This window comes from Dasypus novemcinctus, chromosome 29 (assembly GCF_030445035.2).
Source record: "Dasypus novemcinctus isolate mDasNov1 chromosome 29, mDasNov1.1.hap2, whole genome shotgun sequence".
NCBI lineage: Eukaryota > Metazoa > Chordata > Mammalia > Cingulata > Dasypodidae > Dasypus > Dasypus novemcinctus.
The window spans coordinates 13,588,513-13,614,801 of NC_080701.1; the positions used below are offsets into that span (position 1 = coordinate 13,588,513).

The 26,289-nt window shown below is 37.5% G+C and overlaps 1 protein-coding gene across 7 annotated transcripts in view; it reads left to right on the top strand.

The window, feature by feature from the left end:
* The window catches only part of WRN (WRN RecQ like helicase), a 186,284-nt gene that overhangs the window by 72,352 nt on the left and 87,643 nt on the right, over window positions 1–26,289 (top strand). For all 7 annotated transcript variants that reach the window (XR_011647751.1, XM_058290102.1, XM_058290105.1 and 4 more), the window contains exons 8-11: window positions 3,363–3,477; window positions 7,220–7,637; window positions 22,465–22,530; window positions 24,418–24,556. Coding sequence is in view for 6 of the 7 variants with exons in the window: in XM_058290102.1 (XP_058146085.1) it covers window positions 3,363–3,477; window positions 7,220–7,637; window positions 22,465–22,530; window positions 24,418–24,556 (738 nt within the window). In the remaining variant the exon portion in view is untranslated. The remainder of the gene's footprint in view (window positions 1–3,362; window positions 3,478–7,219; window positions 7,638–22,464; window positions 22,531–24,417; window positions 24,557–26,289) is intronic.

Genomic DNA, 26,289 nt, shown 5'->3' on the forward strand with positions numbered 1-26,289 from the left:
TTATAAGGAGGAAGGAGTTATCAGCTGTTTTAAACATCTCTGTGGGTTTGAGTGAGATGATAGAATTACCGATTGGATTTGGCAGTGTGGGTGCCATTGGTCACTTTTATAAAGCAGCATTGCTGTTCTGCTGGGAATGAAAGCGCGTTGTATTTGACTTAAGAGAAAACAGGAGCAGAGAATTTGAGACAGTATAGACAACATTTTGGAGAAAATTTTCTGTAGATTACAGTGGAGAATATGCTCATGGAAATAATCCAATAGAGGAGGAAAATTTTGTAATTTAGGAGAGAAAAAAGATTATTGCAGGAGTGAAGTCCTTGAGTAGTAGAGAGTGGATGAGATCCTGAATACAAATGGGAGGGGTTGGCCTTAGAAGCAGGGATAAGTTATCCTTTGTTATAAGGGAATGTCGAGTGAGTACAGTTAGTAGGTTGGGAGTAGAAAGGTAGGACAGTTCTCTCTTCTTAATTTGCTATTTTATTAGTGAAATAACTAATGTGTAGTTGTTCCCTGTGAAAAGAGGGACAAACAGGTTTTGGAGACTTGAGGAGGAAAGTAAAGATGTAAAATAGTTACTTTGAGAGTGGAGAAGTGGGAAATTTGGAAAAATTAATAGTCTGTACCAAATTGAAAGTAAGATGAGTCATCATAGTTGTGTTTTATTTTCCTCTGTCTTCAACTGCTTGTGTGTAGGCATCAAGTAGGTAAAAAAGCTGCGTTTAGTTAGGGTAGAGGTTTTGCAAGGTAAGTACTACGGGGGGAGGGAGGAGGTGGAGGAGTTGAAAGTATGTACAAGGAATACTTTCTGAATACAGTTAAGGAAGGAAAGCAAGACATTGTGGGGAATGGGAGGAGAGAGGGTAATGGATAAGAAACATACAGTGGGGTCAATGGATTTAGTTCTGAAAGTGTCAAAAAATTGTTACATTAGGCACAGCATATTAGAAAGATAGCATGCTGGTGTTCAGAGGGTAGGTGCTTATAATTGTAGTTTTTTGTTGTGGCTTTATTGATAATTACAAGTTCAGTGGTATGACCATGTCTTCTGATTTGCTAGAGCTGCCGAAATGCAGATACTATAAAATGTGTGGGCTTTTAACAATGGGAATGTGTTAGTTTACAAAATTCTAGTTTTGACACTGTGAAATGTCCAAATGAAGGTACCATTAAGGCGATGCTTTCTTCCCGAAAACCGACTGCTGGCAATCCTGGACTCCTCTGTCAGGTGGCAAGGCATGTGGTGACATCTGCTGGTCTTTCCATTCTCTTCTGAGTTTTCTTCCTTTTAGCTTCTTGGTTCCATGCCTTTTTCTTTATCTCCCACATTCATCCTGTTTATAAAGGACTCCAATAAGAGGATTAAGACCCCCACCCCACCCCCGTCCTCACCTTAACTGAAGTAAACTAATTAGAGAGGCTGTACTTACAGTAAGATTACAGTGAAAGGAATGGATTAACTTTAAGAACTTACATGGGAAGCAGATGTGGCTCAGGTGATAGGGCCTCTGCTTACCATATGGGAGGACCTGGGTTTGATCCTTGGGGCCTCCTGGTGAAAAAGATGAAGAGAAAGTGTGCTTGCATGGCGAGCTGAGTGCCCACGCTTTGAGTGGAGTGCCCATGTGAGTGCTCCATGTGGTGAGCCACGTGCTTGCGTGAGTGCCTGTGTTATGAGCCAAGTGCCCATGTGGTGAACCAAGTGCCCATTTGAGTGTCCATGTGGTGAGCCGATTGGCTGCATGAGTGCCGATTACCTGCAAGCCAGTTCCCGCATGGTGAGCTGAGTGCCTGCGTGGTGAACCAGTGCCCATGTAAGTGAGTCACACAGCAAATGATGATGCAACAAAAAAAAGATGTAGGAGGGCGGCGGACTTGGCCCAGTGGTTAGGGCGTCTGTCTACCACATGGGAGGTCCGCGGTTCAAACCCCGGGCCTCCTTGACCCTTGTAGAGCTGTCCCACGCGCAGTGCTGATGCGTGCAAGGAGTGCCGTGCCACGCAGGGGTGTCCCCCGTGTAGGGGAGCCCCACGCGCAAGGAGTGCGCCCCATAAGGAGAGCCACCCAGCGTGAAAGAAAATGCAGCCTCCCCAGGAATGGTGCCACACACATGGAGAACTGACACAGCAAGATGATGCAACAAAAAGAAGCACAGATTCCTGTGCCGCTGACAACAACAGAAGCGGACAAAGAAGATGCAGCAAATAGACACAGAGAACAGACAACTGGGGTGGGGGGGGGGAAGGGGAGAGAAATAAATAAATAAATCTGGAAAAAAAAAAAAAAAGATGTAGGAGAAAGTCAAGGCTGCGCTTCAGAAACCAGGAACTGAGGTGGCGCAATTGACAGGGAACCTCTCTCCACCTTGGGTCTGCAGAATTGAATTCTGGGGAATCCTAGAGGATGAAGGGAAGACAGAAAAGACAAGTAGATACAGAAGATCACACAGCAAGTGGACACAGACAGCAAAAAGAGCAGGGTGGATGAGGGGAAGAAAAAACAAACAAACGCACAGCTTCAAACCATCAGACCATGGGAATGGGTGGCTGATAGACCATGGGAATGGGTGCCTGAGATCAGCTGAGGAAAAGGTTGTTGAAAATGGAGAGTAAAGAGGGGAAAGACCACCCCCTTTACCTGGAGCATCTATTCAGATGTTGAAATCAGTAGGAATGGTCACAGGAGTAGTGGTAGAGGGAAAAACAGCGCATGATCCAGGTGCTAAAACCCTTAATGAAAGAAAGGATGTGGTTTTGAGGTCACAAGATAATGGCAGCAGTGTATAGTCCCATGGCATATGCCACAGAGGAGCTGAGATTTTTGAAGGACAAGAGAAGAGGTAATGAAGAATAACAAGTTCCAAGCAGGGTACAGGTTTTTTGGGTCGATGAATGTTGTACTAGACAGAATGAACTGAAGGTTTAGAAAATAATCACTGACTAGAAAACGTGCCTTTTATTTTGGAGATCACTGATATAAGAAGGGAAATGAGAAAGCCCACTGGCAAAGTTATGTCTCCCAAACTCTGTTTATTAAGTAGTAGTCCACGTGGTGTTATACTGATTTCTGATTTTGAAATAGTGCAGAGGCATTCAGATTCTCATTTCTACCTTCTTCTTGGTCGATAACCACTGGTCTGTAACGTGTGAATTTAGAACACTTGGGATTTATTCTAAGATTTAAATAGCCAAATTTTGAAAGGGAAGTAAAGTGATTGAAGTTATTAGGGGATAGGATAAGGAAGTCTTTCTGTTGGCATTCATTTAAGGAAAGAAAATGAAAATTTGAACCCTATGAATTGGCTCAATAATATTTCTACTTTGTGGTTTGAAAACTAATATTGCATTGTTTTTTTTCCCCAGAGAAGGAAATACTGCCTAGTGATGTGAAAAAACAGTTGGCTTCAATCTCTGAGGAGATGATGGATCTGGCTAAGCATCTTCCAGACTCTTTCAGAAAATTGGAAAATCTACAGAGGTTAAATATTATATGTTTTTCCCCCCTCTATTCTCTGTCATTATTGCATTTTCCTGTATTTGAAATAATGAGGTTCATTAAGGTAGACGCATATAAATTTGCTTGAATACATACACACAGACTACTGTATAAATTTGAGTTGTATCTTTCCAATTGTGAAATAGTACATCAGAAGGTTTAAAACTTTTCTGTCTGCTTTGTTGGATGTTTCCATGAAACAAAGAACTATAATATGAATTATATATTACAATATATTTTTGTATAAACAAAATACAATTCATGAATGCACATGAAGAAAAATATTTAAAGTTCAAAGTTGTTATTTTTTCTATGAGCACCTTTCATTTAATTATATTTTAGTTTAGTCACTTCAAATCTGTCAGTACAAGAGGTTTTTATGCTTAGTAGCTTCATTTTTCTGTTTTTTATTTCATCATTATTTAAGAATTCTACCTATTCAGAAGACATTTAGAACAGAGGCATTCAGATTTTAAATATTGTCCTATAGCCAGAGCACCAGATAATTTGAGATACTTGGATAAAATGTTCTACAGATAGTATATTTAGACAGTAGGAACTACACTTCTCCTTTTTTGGAACCAGGCTTTTCAACCTTGCCTTAATGGCAGTTAAATCTCTAAAAGCAGGAATGCTCTTTAGCAGTGAGGCTTTATAAGTGGCATTATAATTTTGAGGCCAAAAATACTTAGTACCAATGCAAAGCAGTTACTTGGAATTGAAATATTCCTGACAAAATGCAATGTTAATGTATTCTTTTTGGATGGGATTTTTGATATATTTTGATTGAGAGATTATGTTGTAGAAATTCAGCTCCTTTTCAAAGTCTTTTTTTTCCCTTAGCAATTATTTTCAGTAGTTTTTATGTAACTTAGAGACCTAACTTTTAAATAAGGGGAGGTACCATAAAAGCCATTTCTTACTAATTTTTTTTTTTTTTGGTCCACTTCTGTTGTCAGCGGCACGGGAATTTGTGTTTCTTTTTTTTGCGTCATCTTGCTGCGTCAGCTCTCCATGTGTGTGGTGCCATTCCTGGGCAGGCTGCACTTTCTCTCGTGCTGGGCGGCTTTCCTTACGGGGCTCACTCCCTGTGCGTGGGGCTCCCCTATGCGGGGGACACCCCTGCGTGGCAGGGCACTCCTTGTGTGCATCAGCACTGTGCAAGGGCTAGCTCCACACGGGTCAAGGAGGCCCGGGGTTTGAACCGCAGACCTCCCATGTGGTAGACGGGCGCCCTATCCACCTGGCCAAGTCTGTTTCCCTTACTAATTTTTACATTTTTCTCTCCACAAAAGGAAAAAAGAAGCCTTTGCATGATTTTTACATGCTGTTCAGAGTTTTGTTCTAGCAATGAAATTACCTATTAAATGTAAATTACATATACTTAATGCTTTGCTTTATAATTTCAAAGCATAAAGAGATTTTCTTAAAATTAGAGAATGAGAAGTACTGGATTCATTTTTAATAAAGAGAAATCTTGTGAAGTACTGTCCAAACAAGAACTGGTCAGATATGTATTTCATGTTCTTTGTAGTGAATGTACAGTAATCTAATTTATTTAAATTCCATCTCAGAACCAGGAGGGAACAAAACAGGTCTCTGAGCAGTCAAATTACATTCTGTAATCATGTGTTCAGGCTCACTTTCTATATTCCCAGTGTACACCATGAGGCCACATTCAGAGCATATTTCTTTTCATTTATAGGTACAGTTTGGCAAGCTTGGATATCTAGTGTTTTATGTTCAAAGTGGACTAATAGTGAAAATTAGATATGAATGGGGAATGGTGTGCGCACAATAAGAGCAGGACATGACAACTGGCAATCCTTGAAGGAGTGGACAAGATTATAAAAATTAGAAACAAGAACTCAAAGTATAGTAGTTTGAGCTCTGATAGAGAAGGGAACGGGTTTGTTCTTCAGTGGACTCTGAAGATAATGATGTTATACAGCACTGCTTAGTAATTGATTTATTGCTGTTGTGCACTTGACATTTTGCTGGGTATTAAGAGTGTCTACAGGCTACTAATGTGCATAATAACAATCCTAAGAAGCAAAAGTACACTTTACCTTATTGAAGAAGGCAGGACAGTCTTTGGTGTTTTTTAGAGTAAATATTAGTGATTTTATGTGACAAGTGGCACTCTTTGATGTTCATGCAGGTGAATGAGGCCTTACAATCTTGGCAGTTGATCCCTGCTGCTTTTGCCATTACAACATTCCCCATGCATTTAATAATTACACTGTCACCTATCTCTTACTGAAGTATTTGCGAACAGTTTTTTTCTATTTGAATAGTTCTGTGTAATGTTAAATGTTCTTTATAAGTTTTGAAGAATTTTAGAGTATCAGAATTGGTGGATTTTTAGTTTTGAATTGAATTTTGCTTCTGTGTTGATGTAGACTTTGTCAACTTAAGCTTGAGCCCAGAATCTTGTTATTGGTGCTATTTTCAGGGTCGAAATAACTTGCAGAACAGCTTAGCACCTTTGATAGTTTATTCCTATGAAAGAACAAATTTTTATTTGTCATCAGTATAAACGTTTAGAATACATGTCAGTTTTTATTAAGTATTGCTTTTAAATACAGAAGAATTATGAGCTAAACAACAACAGTAATCAGTAGGTAAGGTATACCGCTTTGCTCATCTTGCTTTCTTTTCTAATTTCAGTTTTTATGCAGGACCTAAATATTTCTTTAATAAGCCCCACAACCAATAGACAAGATAGCATGTCTTGTTTTACCCTAGCATTGGTTTTCCTTCACAATTAACCAGGTTTAGTTATAACCATTTTTAAGTCAAGTTAAGAAACTCATTTCAGATTTATTCATATGACTCCTCTCCATGTTTTTCCACTTGTTTTAGTTGCCTGCTAATGTGAAGTTTTTCTATTCCAAGGAATATGTGTTCAATTTTGAGATTTTCAGAGATGCAAACAGCATCATTTTTGAATTATAGCATAAACACCAGTTATAGTTGGGGGAATAATAATTGATTGGTAATTTAAAAAATTTAGGTAGTGTATGAAATCCTAAAAATTTTCTTTTGACTTAACATATTAATGCATAATTGGTTCCCAATTTTTTGATGTATGGCAAGACTTTTTTGTTAAAAATAATCTGTGGTTTGGAGTTCTTAATTAGACTACACCCTTAATGTGTCATCTACATTTTATAGTTTCAGTCTCTTTCAAATGAAGTAAAAACTTTAGGTACTTGAAGCAGTTGGAGTGGAGAGTCCTAGAAATTTTTATGATTTTTCCTGCAAACTCTTCCATTTATTTTGACTTGCTGATCAACCGCAGTTTTTCTAAAAAAAGAAATTTGCTAATTTTTCCGTAAGTCAGCTTAGTGTTCATTGAAATAGTTTTGTTTTTTGTGCTCATGTATCATTCGCTTTCCATTTAATTAATGACAATGAAAGGAATAATTTAAACTGCAATAAAAGGTTTAAGTATCACAAACAAGTTTGGGAGCCAACACTACTGACTCTTGGTAAGTATACAAGTAAACCATTGGGTCTAGAAATGTGTAGCTGTACTAGAGAGTAGCCTACCAGCAGTTAGCATATAGTGGGTAATAGGGAGTGAAAAATAACTTTTATCCAGTGGATTCTTCCAGTGAAGGTCAGCTAAGAGAGCTTTGACTTGTTAGAAAACATTAAAATTTGTTGTTATAGTTAATGTAATTAGAGTTAAATTATACTTTCTTCAATTTTTTTTTAGGGTTTCTATACTACTGAAGGATATTTCAGAAAGTTTGTCTTCATTAAGGAAGGTGATATTTGGTTCCACCAATGCCAAGACAGTACTGAGGCCCAGCAATTATTTTGACTTACTATCAATGGAAGATACAACTGCTGATAGGATACAACAGGAACAAATTAGAGAACACAAAAATTTGACTAAAGTTAATGATGAGACTTGGGGTAAATTAATTAAACATGACAGCAAAAATGTACTTGAAAATGAAGTGAAACAAAAAGAAGATGAATTCGAAGATACAAAAGAGGACAATAAATTGAAGGAGAATACGGAAAGAATTGGTTTGATGTCATTAGATATAACAGAATATGAACTCCAAATTTTGGAACAGCAGGCTTGGGAAGAAAATCCTAGTGATGTGACCTCCATATCTGCTGAGGTATTAAATAAGGAGAAAACCAATTTTTCATTCACTAAAGTGAGGATTGACAGATTGTTTTTCCGTGAAGGAACCAATAGTAAATATTGTAGGCTTTGTGGGCAGTAAAGTCTCTGCTGCCACTACTGAACTCTGCTGTTGGAGTGTGAAAGAGGCCATTAACAAATATAAATGAATGTCTATATCTTTGTTCCTGTAAAAACTTTATTTATATCAGAGAAGTTGTGGGTTTATAGAACAATCATGCATAAAATACAAGATACAAGATTCCTATACACCACCCTATTTTTAACACCATGCATTGTTGTGGAACATTGTTATAATTGATTGAAGCCCTTTTTTTTTTAGAAGTGATTCATAACCTTGTTTGACTTAGCAGCCAAGGAATGATACACTTATTACAAATATGTTGAAAATACATGACTTAATGACTTACTGGTTAAAGAGATGGAAAAGTAGAAACGGAACTTCCAAAAAGAATAAAAATAAACTATAGAACTGAAAACCAAGTTACCACAAATGTAGTGACTTAAAACAACACAAAGGTTTTATCTTACAGTTCTGTAGTTCACAAATTTGACATGTGTCTCACTGGGCTAAGATCAAGGAGATGGCAGGGTTGCCTTCCTTTCTGGAAAGTCTACTTAAGGAATCCATTTCCTTACCTTTTCCAGCATCTAGAGGCCATCCTCATTCCTGAGATCATGGCTCCCTTCTTCTATTTTATTTTATTTTTTTTTTGGCAAAATTTTTTAGCAAATATTTTTAATTGTCTTTTTTAAAAAAAGATAAATAGATCACACAAAACATTACATTAAAAAAACATGAGAGGTTCCCATATACCCTACTCCCCTAAAGCACATTTTTATAATTGTACTTTTAGCTCTTAATTCATGGTTTAACGTAGGGTTCACTGTTTGTGTTGTGCAGGTCCATGGATTAAAAAAATTTTTTTAAGGTAGTAACATATATAAAGCCTAGTATTTCCTTTTTAAACCACATTCAAATATATAATTCAGTGCTGTTAATTACATTAAGAGTGTTGTACTTCCATTACCACCATCCATTACCAAAACTTTTCCATTGTCTCTAATAGAAACTATACATTTTAAGCCTTAACTCTCTACTTCGTACCAACACTTCGGCCCTTGGTAACATATATTCTAGATTCTGACTCTGAGTTGGCTAATTCTAATTATTTCATACCAGTGAGATCATACAATATTTGTCCTATTGAGTCTGGATTATTTCACTCAACATGATGTCTTCAAGGTTCATCCATGTTGTCATATGTATCAATACTTTATTCCTCTTTATGGCTGAGTGATATTTCATTGTGTGTATATACCACTTTTTGTTTATGCATTCATTGATTTGTGGGCACTGGTGTTGTTTCTGTCTTTTGGCAATTGTGTATGAACATCAGTGTGCAAATATCTGTTCAGATCCCTGCTTTCAATTCTTCTGAGTATCTTCTTTTTTAAGATTTATTTTATTTATTACCACCCCCCTCCGTCTGCTCTCTTACGTCTATTCACTGCTTGTTTTTCTGTGTCCGCTTGCATTCTTGGCAGCACAGGAATCTGTGTCTTGTTTTGTTACGTTATCTTGCTGCATCAGCTCTCTGTGCGGTGCCACTTGTGGGCAGGCTGTGCTTTTTTTGCATGGGCAGTTCTCTTTGCTTGGTGTGCTCCTTGCACATGGGGGCTCCCCTACACGGGGGACACCCCTGCATGGCATGGCACTCCTTGCACACAGCAGCAGTGCATGTGGGCCAGCTTACCACATGGGCCAGGAGGCCCCTGGGTTCGAACTCTGGACCTCCCATATGGTAGGTGGATGCTCTATCGGTTGAGTCACAACCACTTCCCAAGGGTATCTTCTTAGAAGTAGGTTTGCTAGATCATATTTATAATTAACTTTGAGGAAGTGCCAAACTGTTTCCCACATTGGGTACACCATTTTACATTCACACCAACAATGAATGAGTGTTCGTATTTCTCCATATCTTGTCCAATACTTGTGATTTTCTGTTGTTTTTTTAAAAAGTAGACATTCTAGTGGGTGTGAAGAGTGCTCATTGCAGTTTTGATTTGCAGTTCCCTAATAGCTAATGATACTGAGCATCTTTTCATGTGCTTTTGGGTCATTTGTGTGTCTCCTTTGGAGAACTGTCTATTCAGTTCTTTTGTCCATTTTTAAATTGGGTTGTTGTTGTTTTTTTGAGTTGAAGGATTTCATTATATATTCTGGGTTAAACTCTTTTCAGATCTCTTGTTTCCAAATATTTTCTCCCATTGTGTAGGTTGTCTTTTCCTTTCACAGTAAAGTCCTTTGGGAACAAAAGTTTTTTATTTCGATGAGGTCCTATTTATCTAATATTTCTTTTGTTGTTTATAATTCGGGTGTAAAGTCAGAGAAACCTCTACCTACCACAAGATCCTGAAAATGCTTCCCTGTGTTTTCTTCTAAGAGTTTTATAGTTCTGGCTCTTATATTTAGGTATTTGATCCTTTTTTGAGTTGATTTTTGCATATGATGTGAGGTAGGGATCCAAATTCATTGATTTGCACATGGAGATCCAGTTTTCCCAGCACCATTTATTGAATTGATTATTCCTTTTTCCCCCTGATTGTGTGGGCTTTGCCCCCTTGTCAGAAATCAGCTGGCATAAATGAGAGGTTTGATTCCTGAGCTTTCAATTCAGTTCCTTTCATCTAGATGTCTGTCATGTGCCAGGACCATACCGTTTTGATTACAGTGGCTTTAAAATAAGTTTTTAAAAATATTTTTTTCTTTATTTTTTAAAAGGAGCTTTAGATTACATAAATGTTACATAGAAAATACAGGGTTTAGTAAGTTTTAATATTAGGAAACGTGAATCTTCCAATTCTGTGCTTCCTTTTCTTTTCTTTTTTTTTTTTTTTTTAAAGATTTATTTATTTTAATTTCCCCCCCTCCCCTGGTTGTCTGTTCTTGGTGTCTATTTGCTGCGTCTTGTTTCTTTGTCTGCTTCTGTTGTCGTCAGCGGCACGGGAAGTGTGGGCGGCGCCATTCCTGGGCAGGCTGCTCTTTCTTTTCACGCTGGGCGGCTTTCCTCACGGGCGCACTCCTTGCACATGGGGCTCCCCCACGCGGGGGACACCCTTGCGTGGCACGGCACTCCTTGTGTGCATCAGCGCTGCGCATGGCCAGCTCCACACGGGTCAAGGAGGCCCGGGGTTTGAACCGCGGACCTCCCATATGGTAGACAGATGCCCTAACCACTGGGCCAAAGTCTGTTTCCCCCTTGCTTCCTTTTCAAGATGGATTTGGCTCTTCAGGGTCCCTCACCCCTCCATAAATTTGATTATTGGCTTTTTCATTTCTGCAAAGAAGATTGTTGGAATTTGATGGGATTGCATTGAATCTGGAACAGGCTTTGGTAGCATTGATATTTTAACATATTTAGGCTTCCAATCCATGAACACAGAATGTCCTATTTATAGAGGTCATCTTTGTTTATTTCCAGCAATGTTTTGTAGTTTTCTGTGTAGAAGTCTTTCATATCCTTGGTTAGATGTATTCCTAAATATTTGATTCTTTTAGTATCTGTTGTAAATGGAGTTTTTTTCTTGATTTTCTCTTCAGATTGCTCATTACTAGTATGTAGAAACACTGCTGATTATTGAGTGTTGATCTTGTACCCTGCTACTTTACTAAATTAAGTTATTAGCTCTAAAAGCTTTGATGTGATTTTCAGGGTTTTCTGTATATAGGATTATGTCGCCTGCAAATAGGGAAAGTTTTGCTTCTTGTTTTCCAATTTGGATGCCTTTATTTTTTTTTTCTTACCTGTTTTTTCAGGCTAGAACTTCCAGTAGTTTTGAATAACAGTGGTGACATTTGGGCATCTTTTTTCCTGATCTTAGAGGGACAGATTGCAGTCTTTCAGCATTAAGTAAGATATTAGCTGTGGGTTTTTCATATATGCCCTTTACCATGTTGAGGAAATTTCCTTCTATTTCTAGTTTTCGAACCTTTTTTATCAAGAAGGGAACTGGATTTTATCCATACTTTTTCTGTGTTAATTGAGATGATCATGTCATTTCTGTAATATGGTGTATTACATTAATTGTTTTTCTTATGTTGAACCACCCTTGAATATCTGGGATAAAACCCATTTGATCATGGTATAGTTTTTTTTTTTTAAATAATGCTGTTGGATTTATTTGCAAATATTTTGTTGAAGATTTTTGCATCTATATATTCATAAGAGATATAGGTCGGTAATTTTCTTTTCTTGTGATGTCTTTATCTGGCTTTGGTATAATGGAGAAATTGACCTTATAGAATTAATTAGGGAATACTCCTTCCTCTTCAATTTGTTTGGAGAGTTTGATCAGGATTTATGTTAATTCTTCTTGGTGTGTTTGGTAAAATTCCTTTGTGAAGCCATCTTTTCCTGGGCTTTTCTTTGTTGGGAGGTTTTAGAGTATGACTGTATCTCTTTACTAGCTCTTGGTTTGTTGAGATATTCTATTTCTTCTTGAATTAGTGTAGATAGTTTGAGTGTTTTCAAGAATTTATCCATTTTGTCTGGTTATTTAATTTGTTGGTGTATAGTTGTTTATAGTTACCTTACATAGCCCTTTTTATTTCAGTGGGGTTAGTCGTAATGACCACTTTCCATTTCTGATTTTATTCAATTGTGTCCTCTTTTTTTATTCATTACTATAGCTAAAGGTTTGCCAGTTTTTTTCCTCTTTTCTTAGAATATTTTTTCTTTATTCTCTCTCTTTTGTTTTCTATTTCATTTATCTCTGCTCTAATCTGTTTTCTTCTTTTTCCCTGCTTTGGGTTCAGTTTGCTCTTCTTTTTCTAGTTCTTGCAATTTTGAGAACATCTCTGATTTGAAATATTTCTTTTTTTTTTTTTTAAGGAGTGCATTTAGAGTTATAAATTTCCTTATAGTACTGCCATTACTGTGTCCCGTAAATTTAATATGTTGTATTTTCATTTTCATTCATCTCAAGATATTTCCTCATTTCCCTTGTGATTGCTTTAACACATTGATTGAGTACATTTTTAAGTTTGCACATATTTGTGGATTTTCTCTTTCTCTTTTATTGATTGCTAGCTTCACTCTCTGTGGTTGGAGAAGATACATTGTATGATTTCAGTACTTTTGAAATTATTGAGATTTGTTTTGTGATCTAAAATATGGTCTATCCTGGAGAATGATCCGTGTGCATTTGCAAAGAATGTGTATTCTGTTGTTATTAGGTCAAGTGTTCTAAATATGTTTTAAATCTTGTTGGTTCAGAGTATCATTCACATATGGTACTTCCTCATTGATCTTCTTATAGATGGTCTATCCATTTTTGAAAGTGGTATATGTAAGTCTCCTAGCATTAATGTAGAAGTGTCAGTTTCCCCCTTCAGATGTGTAAGTATTTGGTTCCTATGTTTTGGGGCTCTGCTGATAGGTACCTGTATTTTCATAGTTGTTTTATCTTGTAGAATGATCCTTTATTTCTATAAAATGTCCATCTCTGTCTCTTATAACTATTTTTGACTTAAAGTCTATTTTATCTAATTTTTTTTTAATTTTAATTTTTAATTTTTAATTTATTTCTCTCCCTCCTCCCTGCCCCTGTTGTCTGTTCTCTGTGTCCATTCGCTGTGTGTTCTTCTGTGACCACTTCTATCCTTATCAGTGGCACCAGGAATCTGTGTTTCTTTTTATTGAGTCATCTTGCTGTGTCATCTGTGTGTGTGTGGCGCCATTCTTGGACAGGCTGCACTTTTTTCGTGCTGGGTGGCTCTCCTTACGGGGCCTACTCCTTGCGTGTGGGGCTCCCCTACGCAGGGGACACCCCTGTGTGGCACGGCACTCCTCGCGTGCATCAGCGCTGCGCATGGGTCAGCTCCACATGGGTCAAGGAGGTCCGGGGTTTGTACCGCGGACCTTGCATGTGGTAGGTGGACACCCTATCCATTGGGCCAAGTCCTCTTCCCTATTTTATCTAATGTTAGCATGGCTGCACCAGCTCTCTTTTCTTTACTACTTGAGTGGTGTATTAGTCAGCCATAGGGATGCTAATGTAAAATATCAGAAATCTGTTGGCTTTTATAAAGGGTATTTATTTGGGGTAGAAGCTTACAATAGGCCATAGAGTGTAAGTTACTTCCCTTACCAAAGTCTGTTGCCCTGTGTTGGAGCAAGATGGCTGCCAACATCTGCAAGGGTTGAGGCTTCCTCTTCCTCTTAAGATGTGGTGCCAGCTGCTTCCAGTATCAGCTGTAGGCTGGGATAAGTCTCATCTCTTTCCTGGGGCTTGTTTCTCTCCTGGCTCAGCTGCTCTGCTCTCATCACAAGGCCAGCTGTAAACTGTCAGGTGAATGGCTCATCTCTCTTCCTGGGGCCTCTGCTGTGTCTAATGGAACCTTCTTCTCTATGTATTTACTTCCCAGGGGCTCCAGCATTAAAACTCCAACCTCCCTTCTCTATGGTGTGGCTTCTCTGTAAGTCCCTGCACTCTCATCCTACTGACGTGCCCAGTCAAGCCTTAAATCATTATTTAAATAAGTAGAAGTGAAACCTCTGAATCCAGTATAATCTAGTATGCCCAAAGGAACAGACCGGTTTACAAACATAATCCAATATCTATTTTTGGAATTCATAAACAATATCAAACTGCTATATATGGTATATATTTTTTTCTATCCTTTCACTTTCAACTAGCTGAAGTCTTTGTATTTAAGGTGAGCTCTTATAGATTCCGTATAGTTAGGTCCTGATTTTTTTGTATCCATTCTGCCAGTATCTGTCTTTCTGCTGGACAGTTTATTCCATTTACATTTAAAGTCACTACTTATAATGTAGGACTCTATCTGCCATTTTGCTCTTTAGTCTTTGTAGTCTTATACCTTTTTGTCCCCCAATTTTTCATTAATGCCAACTTTCATATTTATTTCATTTTATTGTGTTGTATCATATTGTGTCCTTTCTCCTTTCTGTCTGGATATATTTTTCATGTTGTGGTTTCCATGGAGTTAAAATTTAACATCCTATATATATGTATTTATCTATAATCATATTTGATTTGATATTAATGAGTTTAATATACACATACATTATTACTACACTTCTCTATCTACCCACCTTTTTTGTACTTGTTACAGATTATATCTTTGTAAATTGTATGCCAAAACCATAGATTTATCATTACTTTTTATGCATGCATTTTTGTAGTGTATTAGTCAGCCAAAGGGGTGTTGTTGCAAAATATCAGAAATCTCTTGGCTTTTGTAAAGGGTATTTATTTGGCGTAAAAGCTTATAGTTAGGCCCTAAAGAGTCCAACTCCAGGTTGCTTTCTGACTGAAGTCAGTTGCCATGTGTTGAAGCAAGATGGTTGCCAGCCTCTGCAAGGGTTCAGCCTTCTCTCTTTCAGCTACAGGTTGGCATAGGGCTTGCTTCTTTCTGGGCCTTCTCAGCTCCTCAGCTGCTCTGGACTCTTCACAAGGTCAGCTGTAAACTATCAGGCAAATGGCTCATCTCTTCCCAGGTCCATAGGATCAACGTTTCTCTCCTCTTCCGTGTCTATGAGAACTTCTCTCTTCCTAAGAAGGTTTTCATCAGCCCACCAAGGGGGCAAGGACTCAACCCTGAGTCACGCCCTACTGATGTCCTGAATCAAGCCCTAATCTGAACAGGTAATTTAATCAAGTCACGTCAGCTGAATCCAGTGTGTTCAAAGGGTATCACAGCCAGAGGAGCAGACCAGTTTAGAAACATATCACTATGTTTTTTTTGGAACTCATACATAATATCAAACAGCTGCATGTTTAATTAGTAAGAAGTGGAGTTACATACCCCCCCCCCAAAAAAAAGGGCAATGCAACAACACTGGCATTTATAATCACCCAAAGAGTTGTTTTTTTGTTGGAGAGCTATTTCTTCATGCCAGTTTGAACCACTGTCTAGTGTCCTTTCTTTTCATTCTGAAGAACTCCCTTTAGCCTTGCTTGTAGGGTAGGTCTAGTGGTCAAGAACTTCCTTAGCTTTTGTTTATCTGGGAATGTCTTAATCTTTCTCTCACTTTTTTTTTTTTTTTTTGAGGTACCAGGGGCCAGGAATTGAACCCAGGACCTTGTATGTGAGAAGCCAGCACTCAACCACTGAGCTACGTCAGCTTCCCTGACGTGTTTTTTTTTTGTTTCTTTTCCTTTTTTTTCAGGAGGTGCCAGGAACATGCATGGGGGAGGCCAAAACGCAATAGCTTGAGCCACATCCACTCCTCCCTCAATCCCCTCCCCACGGCTCCCTCATCTCTTTGCTTATTGTTTTTTCTTTTGCTCATTTTTTGCACTTGTTGTCTGCTTCTTGTCTTGCTTGTTGTTTTTGCTTGTTGTCTGCTTGTTTTTTTCTTTAGGAGGCACTGGAACTGAACCTGGGACTTCCCATGTGGGAGGCAGGTGCTCAACTGCTTGAGCCACATCTGTTCCTTCTCCCTCACTTTTGAAAGAAAGCCTCACCAGATATAAAATTTCTGGTTGGCCATTTTCTTTCAACATTTTAAGTATTTCAACCCATTGCTTTCTTTCCTCTATCATCTGATGAGAAATTGGTACTCTAATTGGGACACTCTTGTACACAACGCTTTGCTTTTCTCTTGCATCTTTTAGAACTCTCTCCTTGTCCTTTGCAAGGAGATGGGTCATAATTTTCTCCTTTTTCCGGTTTGGTGTTCTCTGTGCTCCCTGGACGTATATTTATGTCTTTTGCTTTAGTTGTGGAAGTTTTCTGTCACATTTCTTTGAACATTGATTCTCTGTAGAAAAGGCTTGGATTGCTGTGAACAGACTGTTAGTAAAAATATGGACACTAAAGATACTGCTGATTAGGCCTTAGAAATGATGATTGTGTCATTGTAAACTGGGAGGAAGGCGATTCTTGTTTTAAAGTGGCAGAGAACTTGGCAAAATTCAATCCTGATGATAAATGGAAAGCAGAATTTGAAAGTAACTGGCTTGTGTATATACCTGAGATTTGTGAACTAAATGTGGAAAATGTGGCCTGGTTTCTCCTTGCAGCTTATAGCAGAATGTGAGAGGAAAAGGGTGAGCTGAGAACAGAACTCCGGGGCATAAAGAAACCAGAGATTAATGGTTTCAGAAATTCTGAGCTTCTGGATAACGTGTTCCTAGAAAATAGAGCCCTGCATGAGAATTTAACTGAATGTGGAACCAGCCAGTCTTTTTAGTGTAAGTCAGGATTGGAAATGCAGTTATTCAGGGAGGATTTTGGAAAGTTAAATGTCTGATAGCTTGGGTCCCTATTTCCTGCCTGCTAGACCAACATGTTTTTTTTTTTTGCGAGATCTCTGTGAATGGTACCATTGCCAGCCTGAACTAAAAAGGGGCAGAAAAGGGAGAGAAGGAAAGAAAAATGACTTCACGGGCAAAACGTGGAAGCTGAGGTCTGGATTTTAGACATCTTTTAGGGCCAAGAGAGAGACCCTGCCCATGGTGTGTAAAAGGGTGAGTTTTCCCTGGCATTTGAGGAGGGTCGACCTCCTGCCCTGTTGTTCAGGGAAAGTGCTGCCACCCCAAGCTTTAGAGAGGATGGAGCACATTCCCCTGGGGTTGTGGAGAATTTGGTTTTCACTCCACTGTTCTGAGGGGGTTGGGCCTGCACCCCAGAGATTGAGAGAATGTAGCCATCACCTCAGTGTTCTCGGAGTGTGAGTTCTGGAGTCTGGTGGCCACCAGATGGAGATGAGAACATGGCCACTGCGCAAGCCTTTGGAAGGGGTGGGTCTCCATGAGGCCCCAAGGAACAGAAACTATCCTCCCATGGATGATTCTCAGACTTTGAAATCTAATGGAGTATGCTCTGCAGGGTTTTGGAACTGTTTGGGACCCATGACCCATTTTCCTTCCAGTTTCTCCCTCTGGCGATGGAAATGTTTATCTGTGACTGTCCCTCCTTTGTATATTGGAAGCAGATAATTTGTTTTCTCAGTTTAACTGGTCTGCAGCCAGGGGGGAATTTTTCCCCAAGACAGACTGCATACTTATAACTGATTTTAATAAGATTTTATTCTGAAGCGATTTAAAGCTTTTTGAAATATTATAATGTAATGAGTGTATTTTGCCTATGGAAAGAATGTGCCTTTTTGGGATCCAGAGGGTGGAGTGTGACAGTTTGAAGCATTTTGTGGATCTCAGGAGAGATCATCTTCTTGGAGCTAATCCATTCCTGTGGGTGTTGGACCCACTGATTGGAATGGATTCAGTTGGGGCCTTTGATTAGGTTGTTTCAGTTAGGCATGACCCAGGGTTGGTCTTGGTCCTTTTCCTAGAGTCCTTTTTAAACAGAGGACTGAAAACAGAGACAAACAGAGAAAAAGCTGCAAAGATGGAGAGAAGGAACCCTGGAGCTCAGAGAGGAACCCACGAGAGGACAGTGCAAACAGAATAGCCAGAAGCTGAAGGAACCAGGCCCAGAAGAGAAGCAGGAGGCTCCATGTGCTGTGCCTTGTGGAAGGAGTCCAGGATCACAAGCAGCCGACCTTCAGTGAGACAGCATCTCTGATAACGCCTTGATTTGGACACCTTCACAGCCTCAGGATTGTAAGCTTTTAACGGAATAAATTCCCATTGTAAAAGCCAGCCCATTTCTGGTATATTGCTTCCAGCAGCTTTTAGCAAATTAAAATATGCCCCTTTCTTCTGCTTCTGGGATCCTGATGATGCATATATTGGTGTGCTTCATGGTGTCCCAGGGGTCTCTTGTGCTATATCTGTTTATTAAATTCTCTGTTTTTTGCTTGTCAGTCTGACTCATTTCAATTATCTTGTTTTCCATTTTGCTGATTCTTTCTTCTGCCAGCTCCAGCCTGCTGTTGGAACCCTCTGGGGAATTTCCTATTTCAGTTATTGTGGTTTTCAAGTCCAGTAGTTCTGTTTGGTTCCTTTTAAAAAGTCTGTCTCATTTTTGAAATTCTCATATTGTTCATTGTTTTCTGGTATTCTTTAGTTCTTTCTCTATATTTTTATTTTAGCTCCTTGAGCACATTGAAGATCATTGTTTTATTTTTTTATTTTTTTATTTTTTTAAAGATTTATTTATTTATTTAATTTCCTCCCCTCCCCTGGTTGTCTGTTCTTGGTGTCTATTTGCTGCGTCTTGTTTCTTTGTCCGCTTCTGTTGTCGTCAGCGGCACGGGAAGTGTGGGCGGCGCCATTCCTGGGCAGGCTGCTCTTTCTTTTCACGCTGGGCGGCTTTCCTCACGGGCGCACTCCTTGCGCGTGGGGCTCCCCCACGCGGGGGACACCCTTGCGTGGCACGGCACTCCTTGCGTGCATCGGCACTGCGCATGGCCAGCTCCACACGGGTCAAGAAGGCCCGGGGTTTGAACCGCGGACCTCCCATGTGGTAGACGGACGCCCTAACCACTGGGCCAAAGTCCGTTTCCCAGAAGATCATTGTTTTAAAGTCTTTTCCAGTATGTGCCTAGTCTGGTCTTCTTCATTAATGTTTTCTGGATTAATGTTTTCTCCCTTTGGCTCATTTCCTGTTTTTGGTTTGTAATCCTTTGTTTGTACACTGTACCTTTTAGTATTTTAAAATGTTACCCCTAGGTTTATTTTCTGAGATAGCTCTTTCTTGCTTTTTAACCAGCTGGTGATATGACAGAGATTTTCTTAAGTGTCAGCCCTACTTTGGAAGGTCAACCAAAGGCAAATGTAAAGTGCAGGGTCCTCTCTGTCTTTTTTGGGCCTCTGACTTTTCTTGGGCTTGTGCTTGCTAGTGGCTTTAGGATTTCTCCTGTTAACAGGAATTTGAATGCCTTCTCTCCTTCCCAGGAGGCAGGCCTTCTCCTGGGTGTTCCACTGCCAGAATGAAAGCTGGTAAACCTTTGCCCCAGGTGAAAAGCCTCAGTTGTTTATTTTACTGCTTTCATTGTCTGACAAATTCTGGGAGGAGTTTCCCAGTCAATCTTTCCCAGGGAGAATAAAGCAGGGACCTACAGAGGGACAGCTGACTGGTTCCAAACTGCCCTGGAAAAGGGGTGAGGGATGGGTAAGGAAGGGTGCCAGGACCTTTGTCCACTGCTTCCCAAAGCTGGGCTTTCTTGACTTGTCCAGCAAATGCAGTCTTTCTGCTGTCCTTGGCAGCTCTATGCAAATACACCATCTTTAAGTCTTCCCCACCTTTGTCTGGGGCAGGTTGAAATAATGCTTGCCCTCAGAGACAGACTTTTTTGCAAGCCGAAGTATCTTATCAAAAAGCCATGATCAGCAATCAGCCGTACCTGCCCCAAATTTTGGGTAAGAGGACTTTTGTGCCTCACTCTTGCAGTAGAAATCTATGCCAGGGGCTGGACCCCATTGCTACTTGCCACAAGTGTGGGGAGTGGGTGCCATTAATAGTCATGCAGAGAGAGCAGTTTACTGGTATTTACTATAATTTACCAGCCTCTTCCTCCTGCTTTTCCCAGAATGCTGTACAGTGTTCTACTGGATTCCAGAGTTTTGATATAGTAGATTCAGACAGTTCCTACTTGTTTTGTAGTTCTTCTGGTGGATGGGTGATTCCTGGAGCTTCTTACTCAAACATCCCTACAGTCCTCTCTCAGTAAAACTTTACATGAACAGGTAGTAGGCTGGATTTGGCTTGCATGACACAGTTTGTCAATACTGCTTTTGGGCATAAAATACATGGCTTTGTGGAAAGATTTTATAGTGCCAATAGATACTTGCTGTAATTCAGCATTTTTATGTAATAGCTCTGCTTTTTTGTATACTCCCTCTGTATCTATTACTTGCTATCCTAACATGAATTCTCATAAATTCCTGATATTTTTGACACTAATGTTTACCGTCATCTAGCATGTCAGTAACCCGTTTTTATTTTTCTTAACAAGTCATTGTTCAAGATTCTATATTCTCCCTCAACTGAATATTTGGATTTCTAATTATTGTATCCTAATTATATTAGTTTGATTTGTGAAACTATGTTTTTTTCCTTGTTAAATTAAGATTATTTTTTGAAATAATGAATTTACAATAGAGAAATCATTGTGTTTCTTATTGTAAAGAAAAATTATAAAAAGAATAAAGCTGTACATTTCACCTCATTTGCTTTTCATTAGTTAAAAAAATTTTTTTTCTAGAGGCAACCTGTCTCAGTATTTGAGAAATTCTCTTGGTTTTGGCAATGATATTAGTAATCACTTCTACTAGTATATAAATACATTGTATTTAAAATTTTTTTCAAGCAATTATCATGTCAACCATTTGTTAAATGGATTTTCTTCTTCCCTTTGGGAAATATCTTTGTTAACATCTGCAGTACCCTTTAATGTTTTAGAAGGTTTTTATTAGGTACACATTTTAAAATGATATGTTTCATATAATGTTATAACATTATGATCAGGATTTCATGATCTGACTAGGATGTCTGTCACCCCAATAATTGCAATTTTTATTGTGTAATTACTAGCATTGTTTCTTTTATTCACTAAAGACCCCATTTAACACGTGGCAACTCATCATGTTGAGGGAAATAAGCCAGAACAAAAGGACAAATTTTGTATGATCTCACTGATAGGAAACTATTAAAATAAGCAAATTCATAGAATCGAAATCTAGAAGGTAGGTTACCAGGGATGGTATGTGGATTGGCAATAGGGAATTGAGGCTTAAAATATACAGAGTTTCTATTTGGAATGATGGAAATATTTTGGTAATGCATGGCGGTGATGGAAGCACAACAGTTGTAACATAATTAACAGCATTGAGATATATATTTGAATGTGGTTAAAAGAGGACATGTTAAGTTGTATATATGGTAACAGAATAAAAATCGTTAAAAATCCATAGACCTGCACAACACAGTGAACCTTAAGTTAAATCATGAACTATAGTTAATAGTACAATTACAAAAATAGTACAATTATAAAAATGTGCTCAGTTGTAACAAATGTACCAGACCAATGCAAGATGTTGATAATAGGGTCATATATGGGAATCCTGGGCTTTATATAAGATTACTCTGTAAACTCCCAACTGCTCTCTCTAAAAATAAAAAAGGCCCCATTTAAATAGTAAAGGTAATTTTTCCCTCCTAGAATAAAACTTATTTTAAAATCTTTCATCTTTTCAACTTAATGTTTACAGATTGATTAGCGCTATATTTCTTTTCCCAATAGTCAATTTAGATATTGAGCATTGTTATTTGGTTCCTCTTTTTATAGGTTTCTTTTGTATGTGTTTCCAACCTGTAGGACGTTTAATTCCTGGGACTAACACGTTATTGTGAAGGTTCTTCAAATCAACCTTGGCAATAAACTGAATGACTTATACAACACTTTTCAAATATAAGTAGATGCTATTTGTAAAATACTGATTTATTTAAAGGTATTATTCAATCGTAGCTTTTTGCAATCTTTTAAAAATCTGTAGATAGAAAAAAATAATTACTCTTTCTGACATGCATAGGAGTCATTTTACTCAAAAAGTTTGAGAAACGTTTTGACAATGTTTAGCCATAGTTGGACTAGTTACTTTGATCTTAATTTAGGGTGTCAGGTTTTATTTCAAGTCTGTTTCTCTCTCTTGTGTATCTGTCTGTTTATCTATCTTGTATAACAATCAATCATGTCAACTAATAAAGCGTATATTGCATAATTTTCTGTTAGAGAGGGAAAAAGGAAGTTGTCTAAAGATATCTAGTATATAGGAACTTTATTTTGTAGGAAAGAGTATGGAGTCAATACTAAAAAGTAATGTTTAAAATACTTTTTTTTTTTTTTTAACATTTCTCTTCCAAGGAAAAGGAAAAGGATATGTCTTATGTAATTGAAAGTGATGAAAACTTAGAAATGGAGATGCTTAAGGTATGTTTAAAATTATGGAAATGTTACTTCATTTTCCTTCCAAAGCACATTTATGATAATTAAAATATTAATTCTAAACCAAGTCCTATCATTATGATTAGGTAACATTAGATTTTAGGTTTTCTGATTTATGTTTCTTTATACCTTTATTTGGCATATGAACCATGTTCTGGAATTAGTATGATAATTCTTTTCCCTATGTTTTCTGAGTTCCCTCTTTCGTCATTTCCTTTGAAGCTTTTTCTGGAATGTGGGAAGTGATTAAACTCTCTGGTATTGAAATAGATTTCTTCTCATCCCTGTGTATCCCCTACCACCTCTTTAATTGGAAGTTCTATTTTTGTATAATCAATATTTTAAATTTTCTTTGTATTTTTTTCCCCACGGATATTATGTATTTATTTCATATAATATTCTGCAGTTGAAAATGGTTCCATTTCCCCCTACTTTCATTATAAAGGTTGTGACAGTAGTATTTAGTAGTTTATATCATTTCCCCCCTTCTTCCAATCCCATTTCTTTAGACCATAATAAAGTAAAGCCAGTTTAGTCACGTTAAGTGAAAAATGAAGAAATATGCAGAAGTTCACCATTATGCCTATTTTTTTATTCCTCATCTTTATGTTGATGTGATTTTTCTTTCTGTGAAATAAGATTAACTTCCTGATTCTTTAGTGTTTGAGGCAGAGAAGAGGGTAGTCATTTAGAATGTGGACTCTGAATTCAGATGTGGGTTTGAATCCCACTTTTTCATTTATTAGCTATGTGACTTTGGGCAAGTTTCTCAGCCTCTCTGATACTCACTAAATGTAATTATTATATGAGATATTGCTTGCAAAGAGCTTAGTGCAGAGCCTGGCATTTAGTAAATGTTTAATAAAAATTAGCTAGTAGTATTAGTAAACATAAATATTAAATCATATTTCTTTATTAACTATTTCTTTGAGGAGTGCTGTTCAAAAAGTGCATTTATAGAATACTATTGTACTTCCACAAACATATATTATATATTGAACCTTTTAAAAGGCAACCTGGATGCCCATGTTAGAGAACTTTATTTCTTAAATACTTTTCTAAGTGTGCTTGTGGACTTGAATAAAAAAGATCAGAAACAGCCACTTTCTTTTCCAAGCCTGAAATGAGTATACTTTTATTTTCTAACCTTTAAAATAAAAAATTGAATTGGTAGTTTAATAAATAAAATGAAAGTTATTAAAGTTTAATAAATGAGAACCACAGTTAATAATGTCTTCATCATGTCTCAAAGAATTTACAGCTGAAACAATTGGAAAATATTCTAACATGCTTGGAATAGATAATCGTCATTATCTTTGGGGGAGTGTCGGATGTTGTCAAGTCAAAATAAACAAATACCTTTCTTTAAACTCGTAATATTCCTTTCATAACTTTTTTGAAGCTTTTATTTTGTTTGACAATTTCAAAACACATTAATAGTTGGCTTATAGTTTAAACCTTATTATTCAAAAAGAATGTGGCATTACAGAAATAACAAAAAAAGACAAAAAATGATAATATTACAACCCACATTTACAGTTAGGGTATTGAAAACATTGAGGTGTAATTTCAAAAAAACCTTTTAAATTATCCAAATACAGAATTTATGGTAACTTTTCCCAGAGGGTTGTTCATTAAATGATATTAAAGAACTCTGTTTGTCCTGGAAGTATTCTATCTTTGGCCTTGTGCCTTTGAAACCATTGTTGAGCATATATTTAAAATGGAGCACACATGTTCTTTTGTGGTATTGCTTGCACATCTGCCAGTTTTGAACAAAATTGTAGGCTCTGTTAATAACACTCCTTTTGTGTTCGGTGAAAAAGATACGACGTGACTGGTTTTGCTTTTAAAATTTCTTTAAACTTTCAGTCTTTAGAAAATCTAAATAGTAGCATGGTAGATCCAGTTCATTCTGAATGCTTAGAAATGGAAAGAAATCTGGGTCTTCCTACTGATGAAGATGATGAAGATGAAAATGAAGCAATTGATGAGGAAGAAGATGATGAGGGTAGGTACTGAAATATGTTTGAAATGACTTACCTATGATACCTACCACTGACTTTAATTTAAAGTCCAGTTTTTAAGCTTTTTGGAGGTCAGGAACTTTGTGGCCTATAATTAAATTAATTACATCAAAATGGACCTTTAAGTCCCTCAGTGCTTTGGTCTCCATAAAGCTCAATCTTAATATTTATAAAAATAGAGTAATAGAAATATTATGCCATTTGCAATGTGGCTCTGTGAAACTTTTCATCTTGAGTTTTATAATTTACATCTTAATGGCAGTCATAGTCATTTATACTTGCATTAAACATCATTGTAAATGGCATAAATAACATAGTGTCTGCCTTTCAGGGGCTTAACTTTTAAAATAAATTGCCAATATCATTGTATGTGGACTAATTTTCAGACTGTATATGCTAAAGATAGTAAAGAATCCACTAAATGACCATCTTATTTTTAAAGTATAAATAATAATATTCATTATGGTGAATTGTGGGGTCTTATAAAGTTGAACTCTCAGTAGAACTAGATTTTAATACTCTAATGTGGGAATTATATTCAAATATATAAATATGCTGAAAAAATTGTTTTCCCCTTGTTTTCTCCTATTAAATAGACACTATTTCTCCAAATCATTTTGGTTTTATATTAGAACACTGGAATTACTGAAGCTGAGAAGTGTAATGAACTTTTATGTATTTAGTGATGTATTGTCTTGATTCTTTGCTTTGTTCCTTCTTGCTGCTCAAGAACCCTTCAATCATAAAGTAGACAACAGCAGTCAATTGGGTAAAACTAATACAACTCCATTGTGCCATGCAGTTAGAATTTTGGTTAGAGATTTGTTGGAGTGGTAACTAAAATGAAAATTTTGTTTAAGTTCTGGACTTCATTTGAGACATAACTGTGATTTTCTATTACTATTAATTGAAAGTTATAAAATATGGATGGTAAATTTCTTGTCATAGTTGGATCTAAATGTCAGAAGTATAGCAGATTCTGTAGCTGGCTCAGTATGAATCCCAACAAAGCTCTGAACCTTAGTAGTAAGTAAGTGATCAAAGTTTACCTACTGCCATGGCTGGTACCCAAAGCACCAAATATTTCACTCTTTCCCGCCATCTAAGGTGGTCATATGAGGAGTCAAAAAAGATGAATGGCTCCTGTTTCACATGTTTCAAGAATGCTTTAAAACACCCACCCCCAAGTAGATGCTGGGTCTCAAACACAGCTATAGCTTTGCACCTAGTATCGTCTCTGTACCTCTGGCTCTCCAACTTGGCTGCACATCGGAATTACCTGGGGCATTTTCAAAACAGGGACATTTGGCTCCCACTGGCAGATATTTTGATTTAATTTGTATAGGTTTTTCCTAGGCATTAGGAGATTAAAAACCTCCCCAGGTGATTTTAATGTGCAGCTTTAAGGCAGGATTCTCAAATTAGGTAGTCTAGATCACCCCAGAGGAGTTTTAGAAAATTCTGATGCTGATGTTCCGATGTCAGAGATTCTAATCTAATTGTCTTCAGGTACAGTCTAGGTAGGTATGGGGATTTCTTAAAAAGCTCCCCAGATGAGCCTATTTTTAGATTTATGCAGTTAGATCAGATACTCTGTGAGGCTCTTTTCTAACTCTAACAGTTTGTGGTTCTACCCGAAAAGAAAAGTTGTTTAGTTGTTTAGGTGCTTGACTGTTTCACTGTACTCTAGTAACTAGATAGTTTTGGAGGAGAGCTA